The sequence below is a fragment of the Perissodus microlepis genome, chromosome 22 (assembly GCF_051167445.1).
Source record: "Perissodus microlepis isolate ML-2025 ecotype Zambia chromosome 22, ASM5116744v1, whole genome shotgun sequence".
NCBI classification, from domain to species: Eukaryota; Metazoa; Chordata; class Actinopteri; order Cichliformes; family Cichlidae; genus Perissodus; species Perissodus microlepis.
In genome coordinates, this window is record NC_140481.1 from 18,013,180 (window position 1) to 18,024,208 (window position 11,029).

Here is an 11,029-nt window from a genome sequence, read left to right on the forward strand (position 1 = left end):
TGTGGATTGTAAATATCCCACAGAGAGACGCCGGGGTGGGTGCCGGTTTTCATCCATCAAAGCCACTCAAAGAGCAGAAACATGTTTATATTTAAGAACTCAAATATATCAGAAATGAGACTGAATCTTTGACCACTGAAGACCAAATACACAAAGAATTCAGCTCATATTGCGCACTTCAGAGCAGTTAAGGTTATTTGGTGACCTTGTTCCCTTTAAGTGTGTCTGGAAGAACTGTCCACATCCTTTATAGACACAGCAAGCTCTCTCAGCTATGAACACTCTGTGTTGTGCACAGATACTTTCAGTGGCTCAGACAACAAAAGGAATGATCAAAATGAAGGGGCCTGTCTTCCATGTAGGGCAGTGAGTGTGCACACCAGCAAAAGCTAAACAATCAGAGTGCAAAAAGAAGAAATATTTTCCTTGTGAAATACCCAATTAAGAAGCTGCCTCAGATAAAAGGAGAGAGGCTGCTCTAAGTGCCATTAGTGTTCCTCTACAGCAAAGTCGACTTTACAAGGAGAACATGTGTCTTCACACACACTTGAGGAGTCCAAGTGCCTCCCTTATCTCACCTTGACAATATAGGGGTCCAATAAGGGCACAGGCAGATTCAGCGGTTTTAAAATGGGCGCTCACTGTGATCTAATTCCCTCCAAATCCGAGCAATGGTGACATCCCAGCAGGATGAGCATAATAGGCAGTACCGTGAAAAAGTCTTGAGCCACCCTTCGTTTCTTTATAAATTCCTTACAAGGAGTCGAACTCTTGTTGAGCAAAACTTCTCCAGGCTTTGTGAAGGTCTTTTAGTTTTTTTTTTTATTCTGACACTGTCATTGTGTGCTGTGTGGCAGGCAGGATGCAGGACTCAAATGCAGGACTCAAACGTGGGAATTTTAACTGAAAGCGGCAGTTTCATTGGTGAAAAACAGTACAAAACAAAACTAGAAACCAAAAACTCAAACTAAAGGATGAGAAAATAAACCAGGAACTGAGAACTAGAATTACTTGGAACACAGAGGGAGGAAACACAGCAGACTGAGGGTACGACATGACAACTGACAGAGAGAAACACAGATTTAAATACAGAGGCAGGACAACAAGAGGATGGGAAACAGGTGGCAACACAGCTGGGACACATCAGACCTAACAAGACAAGGGAAGCTAAACCAGACACACACCACACAGGACAGGGACTATCAAAATAAAACAGGAAATACACGACATGCACAGAGGCATGACCTTGACACTGAGCAGGGGGAATAAGGAGCACAGGGACAGGAGTAACAAACTGCGACATGAGACACGACTGGAGAACAAGAAAATAAACATGAAGACAGAACTAAACCTACGCTAAATGTGAGGGGCCCAGGAACAAAACCCAAGAACTAGAAATCACAAAGCAAAGAAGAACTAGAGCTAGAAATACAGAATCAAGAACTGGACTGAAAATCAGTATGTGTAGAGGAGGTTTGGAGAGAGGTTCAACAGTGTCAGCAGCTATCTGTAAAACATGGTGGAGGCTGTGTCATGGCTTCCAGCTGCTTTTCAGTCAGTGGTGTATGGTATCTTCTTAAAACTGATGGAATTATCAACACAGAAAATACCATCAGACTTTGATCCATGCACTCAGAGTCTGATTGGCAATAGCTTCAAACAAAATGCCAACGCAATAAGTAAGCATACCTGGACAGAAAATCACAATATGTGACATTATCGGTTGTGGATCGGCCTCCCCAGAGCGCGGACTTCAACATGATTGACGCGTGGGATCATGTTGACAGAGATCAAGAAAAAAGGCAGCCTACATCCAAAGAAGACAGTTAAATGTCCTTCAAGAAGCCTGGAAAACTATTCCTGAAGACTACTTAGAGAAATTACAAGAAAGCTTGTCTAAGAGAGTTCAGGCTGTGTTGAAGAATAAAGGTGGTCACACCAAATATCGACTTTTAAGCTCGTTAGAATCCTACAAACTCTGTTTTTGCCTTATGTACCATATTTCCATGTGTGCTCACATAGTACACAGTAACTCACTGCACTGAAGTCCTATTTTCCTAGCAAAAAACCCCAGAATAAGTGATGACTCAAGACTTTTGCACAGTACCGTAATATTTGGTGTTATTGCCAATATATAAGATTGCAGTAGCAGAAAACACAATCCAATGAAGCTTTTATTTGTGGTTTCTTTGAAGATTTTTTTTTTTTAAAAAACAGGCTGTGTAATAATTTTAGTTACTCTTCATGTTTCTAAAGTTTTGACAGTCCTCAGATGTCGTGGACGACATTATAGCACATCCACAAATGGAAACCTATGAATAAATTTTACACAATAAAATTACAGATTCTTCCTTATCTGGGTGATACATAGCCCACCACTAACCAGATCACCAAACCTCTCTTGCTCATTCATTTCTTTTCTAGCACACACACTCGCTCAGACACACCTCCACAGCAGTAATCCCAGCAGGTTGTTGGGTTTCTATGGGGGTCAGCGTTTGCCGGACACTGCTTTTATTTGGACCCGATTACTTTTGGGCACAGTCATCGTATGGTTTCTGTCGACTGGGATAACGCTCATTGGGGGCGGATTGGCATTCGCCTCACTGGCTCCATTCAGTAGGCCCGGCACAATCATGTGGATCTGGCAGACCTAACACCTAACCCAAAGAGTCGGGCCAGCCCAGTCAGCAAATACAATGCCCTCACTTCCCCGGTAATCAGAGAGGAGGGGGAGTAAAACGATAGCCAGCGAAGACACACAAAAAAAGAGACTGATGTGAGTGAGTAAGTTAAACATTTAGGAGGGGAGAGAAGCGTGAGCAACATCTGTAAAGTGGGGTTAAAAAGAAAGAGAGGGAAAGAGTTTGTGAGAGCGAAAGCAGCACAGCTTTCCATCAGCTGACTAGCCAGTTTTAGAGTTTTTGACCCCAGTGACCTCAGCGGCAGACCACTTTGCAGAAATCACTCAGTTAAGATGTTTGTGAGCTCTTAATGTGGTAGGAGGTGGGAATGTACATGGTCAAAAAAGTTCTGTGAGGAATCATTTTATTTTGAAAAGCCCAGAAAATGCACCTGAATTAAAGCAGACAACATAAAAACTGCAATAAGCCTAACTGTAATAGATATCATACAGTCACTGTTAATAAAAGTGTACAAATACAGAGTAGGTAATGCTGTTGTTTGTATTTAGTATTGTTGAATGTGCATAAACAGACCTCTGCTGCTCTCTTGTGGTGCAGTCTTAGAGTAATGTTGCTCGTGCTATACATGTAGACATCAAGTATAACATTATGACTATGTGTCTAATATTGTATTGGTCCCCCTTTTGCTGCTAAAACAGCCCGACTCATCAAGGCGTGGGCTCCACTCGAGCCCTGAAGGTGCGCTGTGGTGTTTCGCACCAGGTTGTTAACATTTCATGAAGTCCTTTAAGTTGCAAGGTGGCCTTGTGTGTCCGGCATATCCTACAGATGCTCACTTGGATTAATATCTGGGGGCTTTGGAGGCAATGTGAACACCTCAAACTTGTTGCTGTGTTCCTCAAACTATTTCTGAACCACTTTTGCTTTGTGGCAGGGAAGATTATCCTGCTGAAAGAGGCCACAGCCATCAGGGAATACAGTTTCCATGAAGGATGTAACAGAGTATTGTAACAAACACTGTGAAGGTTGCAGACCCGTGCTCTAGACGGATACTGTGGATTTCCTGCCCTTCTCAAAAGGAGCTAAGATGTGAGGACGAGATGCCAGTAGTGGAAGCAAGTAGACACAGCACACTAACACAAATCACACTACAACTGGAAACTAGCGGTAAACATTTAAAACTTGTGCTGTGAACTTGTGGAAAATTAACAGCTCAATAAAGGGCATAAATTTACAAATCAAAAGCAGTAAATGTTTGCTATGGCTGCCAAAGGTGGAAGAAATGTACTTTTAAAAGTATGACAAGTATCCACAGGAACCTGAATAAAATAACAACAAACAAAAAAAACCCAGAATGATCCTTTAAATCAGCGGTCTCCAACCTTTTTTGCGCCACGGACCGGTTTATGCCCGACAATATTTTCACGGACGAGAAGATTTATTCATAACACACGTGAAAAGACCAAGGAAAACCGAGTAAAGGATAAAAACGATAACAAAATAACGCTGAAAACCGATAAAAACCCTGAAAACTATACATTTCACACCTGAGCCTCAACTCTCGCAGCCCGGTACCAAACGACTCACGGACAGGTACCGGTCCGAGGCCCGGGGGTTGGGGACCGCTGCTTTAAATGGCTCATACCATTAATGACAGCAGGGGGATAGAGTTTCTTGCCATTGTGACCGCATGGTGTTTATTTATGATAAATGAAACACTGATAAAGTAGATAGTATTGTTTTATAGACACACAAGTCTTTAATTTCAGCTTCATAAATATTATAAAACGACACAGACTCAGGGCGCGGCGTATAGCAGTGAGTGGTCCCGGAAGTCCCCGTATTTACAAACACATTTAGCCGGCGCTTCCTTGCACCAGCCGGGAGCTAATGAACGGGGCACCGGGAGGATTACCTGAGGGCTAAACGCGTTTTAAACGGTTTTCCTGCCAAATTCAGGCAAGCCTGTGAGGACGCTGAGGTATATTTGCGGCTATGACGGACGAAAAAAGCAGCAGCGGTCCGGAAAGTGATGCACAGCAGCCTCGGAGCACCGCTACAGCGGAATACTGCGCAAACTTGCAGCAGTGGATGTGGCAGTATTACTGGGGGTACGCCAGCTGGCAGAGCTGGGTGGCTCTGTCAGCTTTCCCCTTCCCTCCGCCGGGGATAAGCGCTCAGACGCCGCCGGGTACACCCGTCAGTGGACAGCAAGCATTTGACACAAGGAGCTGGTACAGCTACTATCCTGTCACATCCCCCGCAGCTTCCTTTCCTCTCTTGGCTGCCGGGACCGAGCTGGGCTCAGCCACCAACCCGCTCCCGGGTGCCGATGCTCGTCCTGGCCAGCAGCAGAACGGGAACCCGCCTCAGGCAGGTAGGGCTCAGGTTTGGCAGCGCGAGTCGGTTACTAAGTGCTAATTACAACACATGCTGCCCAGTCTACGTGAATACGTTTACATTACTTCAGTATTAAACATATTTAAACAACTCACAAATGTAAGTTTCTCTTTAAACGTTTTTAAATTACCCTCATAAAAACTGCACAAGAGGTGCACATACTAAATATATATTACTGTTTATAAATTGAAAGCATTATGATTAGTAAAAGTTTAATAAGAATTTATGGACGTAATCAAAATGTAATCTTTAAAGCAGGATAATCATCCGGGCTGATTATTGTTGCTTATTTGTTGTAATCTGATTAATAACAATTGAATGTAAGACCCAGCTCTGTGTTAAAGCTAGGTCATGAGTCTGACCAGGCTTAAGTAAATGACCTAGAGGAAGCAAGCTTATATGCTTAGGAGTCTTTCAAGGTTTTTCCTTCGTCCTCTGTTTTCTCTTGTGACTGTCAGCAGTGTCTGTTCACTGTGAATGATTATGAGTTTATGAGTTTATGAAGCTTTGAGTTGCACCACGGTAATGAAAACGGCTGTTCTGTTGTCTTTTCATCTGCCGTGCAGGACAAGAGTACACCATCCCCTCTCCTCTCCAGAGGTTCCTCGCAGAGACTGTGGACTTCTTCATCCTGTTTTGTGTGAAAGCCACCATCGTGTTATGGATCATGTATCTGAGTGGTATGAAGTGAGTAAAAAACACCAGGATAAACGGGCAAAGACTCAACTTTAAATGAGGCCTCTCAGTCTGCTTGAATTCCAAGTTATGCCGCTTTGCACAGACAAACTGTCTCTCTTCTTTAAAGGGACATTGCCAAATTTATCACCCACTTCATTGTGGAAGAGATAGACGAGAACACGTCCCTGGAGGACCTGCAGAAGATGATGGCTGTTGCTCTGGTCTACAGGGTACTGGTGTGTGTCTACGAGGTGAGTCGCATTTCTCATCGCCTTGATAAATGCTCAGTTAGGTGATGTGCAGAAGTATATTAATATTGAAAATTTGCATGCTAGCGTGTGTTTATCTTCACCCAAACTAAGCTTTCTGTTAATTCTTTTATAACATTTAATAACATTTTAGAGTGGATTAATCCTTGGCTTCAGCGTTTGCTCTACTTTATAAATGTCCTCTTAATGTCATAGTGTACAAGGTTTTCCTTGTGCAACTGCGAATTAAAGCAGAACACCTGTTAGAGTATAAATAACATTTCGCACTGTTCTCATTTACACCCAGTAGCAGCAGCACGTTCTCTCGTTTAATGAGAACAGGCAGCGTCAGAGTTCTTTGCAGCGCCCACAGAGAACAGTGATGCAACGTTGCATTCATAGTTGCCTGCGATTAAGTCACTTATCCCGTCTCTTGTTAGAATTACAATATTGTCTTGTTTTCCCAGGTGGGAGCCAGCTCTGGGATATTCATGCACCTCTGCTCAGACTCACACTATATGGCATGTTTCGTTCTCTGCCTCTGAGCTTGTTTGTGCTATACTGAAAACAAATTTCTTGTCCTGTTACTGTTTTGGGCCGGGATTAGTTATACAACAAATAAAAGCTTGAGTAATTTATTTTCATGGCCATGAGTATTGCACTGCGAAATATTGGGCAATAAAAACTTGAGCCTTGCATTAGTTGATTTAACGCTTCACACATTAAAATAGGCACATTTTCTGAAAAGTGCAAGCTTATCTAAATATTCCCCTTCAACTGGTCTCTGACTGTGGTTGTTGTGCATGGGGCTGATCAAAAGCTGGAATTATACTCTTGATTAATTCACTAATTGTTACTATATACTGTTATTTTTGTTTGTGCATCTGCTGGCTGCTTTGCAACCCATCTGACACCAACTGTGACTTAATCAATATTATCTATCACCACTGATGCCTGCTCTGTTCTGTGGGCCTTGCTGCTGTTCTTCCAGCCTCCACCTTTTCATGTATGCACACTGAGGGCGAGGGTAGTTCCCAGAACAGCGCAGCTAAATATACGTTGCAAGAGATGGAAATGAAAGTCTTTCGTAATTCTCCTACCGAATGACATTCGGTGACAAGCGGTGTGATGTTTGTCGTTCTCGTCCAATCAGATCATCTGTATTTGGGGCGCTGGTGGAGCTACTCCAGGAAAGTTCCTGCTCGGCCTGCGGGTGGTGACGTGCGATACATCCACCCTTATACGACCCAACTGTGTTCTTGTGGTCCCAGCATCTAACGTGTCCTTCTCAGCGTGAGTCTTCACACTTTTTATGTTGGTTTTTTTTCCTGTTGAGTTATTTTTATATTTATTAAAAAGTTAAAAAAAAAGTATATTATTTGTTGTTTCCAGTTTTTTTTAGAGCATCTGTGTGGGATTCAGTAAGTCCCTGTTTGAGCTCATATTTTGTCTCGTCTCTCTCGATTTTCACAGCTCTACTGTGCGGGCGTTGAACAAGAACTTCTCCATTGCCTTCCTCTTCCCTGTCTTTATCACCCTCCTCTTCTTCCAGCACAACAGGACTGTGTACGACATTGTGGCGGGGACCATAGTTGTTCAGCGCAGAGGAGGCAGATAGCAGTATTAGACTTCTGTTTAAAGAGTATCTAGAAAATTTTATTGAACTCAGATTTACTAACACAAAGGAGAGTGACTTTGCTGGGCAAAACTTGGAACGCTCTATAAAATGAAACGTATACAGACATAGACCTGGTACAGTGGGATGAGAAACATCTCCTGCTGTAAGGGATTTAAAGGTGCAATATGTAAGATGTTTAATTAAAAACATTGAAAAATTAACTGGAATCATCAGCACAATGTGAAGAAATCCTTCAAAGTTTCTGAAGTTATGTCAGATTCTACATGTTATGTTGTAGAGATGAAATTATAAATGCAGTGGTGGACGGGGTTGGACAAAAGCGCTGGACGGTTTCGGTTTCAGCCTACAACTGACCTTACAGTGTGTCCTGTGCGCGTTAATGGCAGTAGGTGACACAGACAGCTGGAGGCTTGGATCCTACAACATGATTTTAGCTAGTTTTATAATATATCAATGCTGCAACAGCATCTGTGATAGCAAACACAAATAGTTGTTGATCTGCTGTTAAAATAAATAACAATAAAAAGTCCAGTGCAAACAAAAAATATATATTTATAAGTTAAATCTTCACATATCAGCATTTTGGTGATTGCATGATTATCAGTCGTGCGATCCAGCACAGTTAGACGCTGCATTAGTCTTTTTCCCTGGCTCAGCTGGTCTTTACCTGCCAACAGGCTCATCAGTACTGCATGAACACTACTGCTGTTACTGTGTCCCAAAGCTAGAAGGTCTAAAGCTGAGATTGGTGGAGAGGGAAAGCCAGGGAGAAGTCCTGAACAGGACACTGGCTGTCTGTGTATTTTAGGCAGCCCGGCCAACCTATTATATGGATTTCTAAAGCCGATGTGTGTGTCTCCATGTGAAACAGAGCACAGGAAAGCAGCAAAGTAAGTGGAAACAAGTAGACGTGAGTTAGCTAAACAACATCAGTGTTGTTTTTTTCAGTGTCATATGTTTATGAAAAAAGAATAAGAGTAATATTCTGAAGTGAGGTGCTCTAACACGCACTTTCATAAAAGAGCGACACGTTCAGGAAACTTTAAAGGAGCAGTTAAAAAAACACATTTTGTTGGTGTGCTTTGCTTTTTATTTAAGAGCAATTTTGTTCCGTTTTATCTTTTAAAATTAAATGACAGAACATGACTGTTTTTGTCAGCCTCTGCAGAAAAATGTTATATTCAAATTAACAAACTTTGCAAGTAAAAAGGTTTGAGTCATCCGTCACTCTTTTTCTATGCACAACTGGTATATGCAAAGCAAGATGGCATGCGAGGCTCCTGAATGACCTACTGTCCCCAAAATAAAACTGGAGGAAAAGTCCATCTGCAGTCCTGAGTCAGGCTGAGAAACAGAACACTTTTTACAAATTGCACCTTTAATTCTCACCACTGTATCGCTCTAAATAAGCTCAGAGGACAAAACTAAAGTATTGTGAGGTTTTTGCTCATCGCAGAGTGTGTAAAGTTGGAAAGTTTGTTGTCATGGAATAATCCCGCAGCTCATGTGAATTTTAATAAGTGCGCTACTGTATGACACAATCTACTGTTTCCTTTTTTTTTTTTGGTGACCCTGAAAGGATTTGATAACTTTTACCTTTTGTGATTATGTAGTTGCAGTATGCAAGATTTTTGTACCACTAAAGTGCATGTCCACTATTGTGTGATTGTTTCATTTTTCTACAAACTGAAGCTAACTGTTCTTTAATACTTTGTAAGAAAAAGTTTTAAATAATTTAACGTATTGGCAACTTGCAAACACATGGGCAGCATTGTTATTAGAGTACGACACTTTGCAGCCTCTTTCTTTCTTTAAGCTAACAATGATCAGTCAAATGTCTAACATGCTGATAGTTTCTTTGTGATTTATTAATGCTGAAAAAGAACATTTAAGAGTTGTTTTTATGTGCACACGGACCATTTAATGAAGTATTTTTTTAATGTGGTGACATCAATTTGTCCAATTTCTTGGGGGGGGGGGTGCAAATACAGTTCTAAAGTCTCTGCTCATGTTTTCTCTCTTCAGTCTTGTAGCTTTTGTGACTCAGGGCAGCTTTTATTTTGAAAGGACCCGTGTTCGTATGACCGCTGTTACTCTTCAATTGTAAAGACTCGTTTTGTTAGATTACCTGTTGGACTGTTTTCTAACACAGACATCTAATCAGCCAATCACAGGGCAGCAATTCAGTGCGTTTAGACAAGTAGACATAGTTAAGACAACCTGCTAGAAGTTCAAATCGATCTTGAGAACAGGGCATAAATAATGTAATCTAAGTGATTTTAAGTGTGGTATTTCAGAAACTGCTGATCACCTGGGATTTCCCCTCGCAACCTGAAACTTAACAGAAGTTTCTGCTTTTTATAATAAAAATACATTAAAGCATCTATTCTTTAAAATATGAATAAAACATTTTAGTAGCCATAATGAAAGTTTACATTTGCTATTAACACAGGAGATTACGCTCTCCACAGTAAAAATGACTTCTCAGCCTTCAGAGGAAAAACAAGTTCAAACATTGATGAAACTGGTTACAATTCATCGAATGGAAAAAGACATTTCAGTTTTTACACAGTTATTACGTCATATTTAACGTTATTTAGGCTGTGGAAAGAGGAAGGGTTGAAGATGTACTGCGGTAATAAAATAACAGCAGAAAAGTTTACTTTTTACTACAGTGTCTGATACATTTGTTCCAGTCATAAAAGCAACTAACAAAGGGCCCTTAAGAGACCGAAGGGTAAAAGAAAGAAAAGACAACAACACTGACAGATAATCTTCAGAATACATTTATGAATCAGTTTCACTTGGGTGTGCACGTCATGACAGTGTTTGCACTTTACCACAAAAGGCACTTTGAATTAAAGTAAAGTATAGTTCCAGTCGGAACAACAGCAACAGTACTTCCAACAAAGCACTCAGTCAGGTTGTTTCCCATCACATGTCTGCACGCTATTAGTTTCTGTTTTCATAGAGCTGTTAATACTGACGTCTTTACTTTGAGAACTGACATCCTTTAACTGCTGCACACTTGGGACCAGGCCACATGAGGGCAGCAGAGAATGACACAGGCTGAGGCGCAGATGCTAGAAATACGAACCATCTTGCTTATTGTACCTAACATCCTGTTTTATCATCTTTGTAAACGAAGTGGCGCTTCTATTGTGCTTTTCTACTCTGAGCACTCAGATTGCTTTCTACTGTGAGGCCCATTCACCCATTCATACAAGCACTTTATCCTCTGACATTCATACACATACAGTGAACAAACCATCAATATTCCCATCAGTAGATGACCCGCTCTACCTCCTGAGCCACAGCCACTCCCTCAATTCCTGTCCTGTATTGTCTTGTGAGGCCACAGGTGTGTCTCAGACATGAACCCTGAACAGGTAGCAGTCTTACATTCATGACAGACAAGA

General features: G+C 41.6%; 1 protein-coding gene across 1 annotated transcript; it reads left to right on the forward strand.

The window, feature by feature from the left end:
• Positions 1-4,495: 4,495 nt before the first annotated feature.
• Positions 4,496-9,613, forward strand: fam8a1a (family with sequence similarity 8 member A1a). The gene is made up of 5 exons (XM_084920042.1): positions 4,496-5,022; positions 5,612-5,732; positions 5,851-5,974; positions 7,125-7,264; positions 7,445-9,613. The coding sequence occupies exons 1-5, from the start codon at positions 4,641-4,643 to the stop codon at positions 7,587-7,589; spliced, it is 912 nt and encodes a 303-aa protein (XP_084776168.1). The 5' UTR covers positions 4,496-4,640; the 3' UTR covers positions 7,590-9,613.
• Positions 9,614-11,029: the final 1,416 nt, after the last annotated feature.

What these genes read in the sequence shown, in the direction of transcription:
- fam8a1a (XM_084920042.1), top strand. Translation starts at nt 4,641, where the DNA reads ATGACGGACGAAAAAAGCAGCAGCGGTCCGGAAAGTGATGCACAGCAG. An exon ending in CGGGAACCCGCCTCAGGCAG is followed by an intron (nt 5,023 to 5,611) that starts GTAGGGCTCAGG and finishes TCTGCCGTGCAG; the next exon opens with GACAAGAGTACACCATCCCC. An exon ending in ATGTATCTGAGTGGTATGAA is followed by an intron (nt 5,733 to 5,850) that starts GTGAGTAAAAAA and finishes TCTTCTTTAAAG; the next exon opens with GGACATTGCCAAATTTATCA.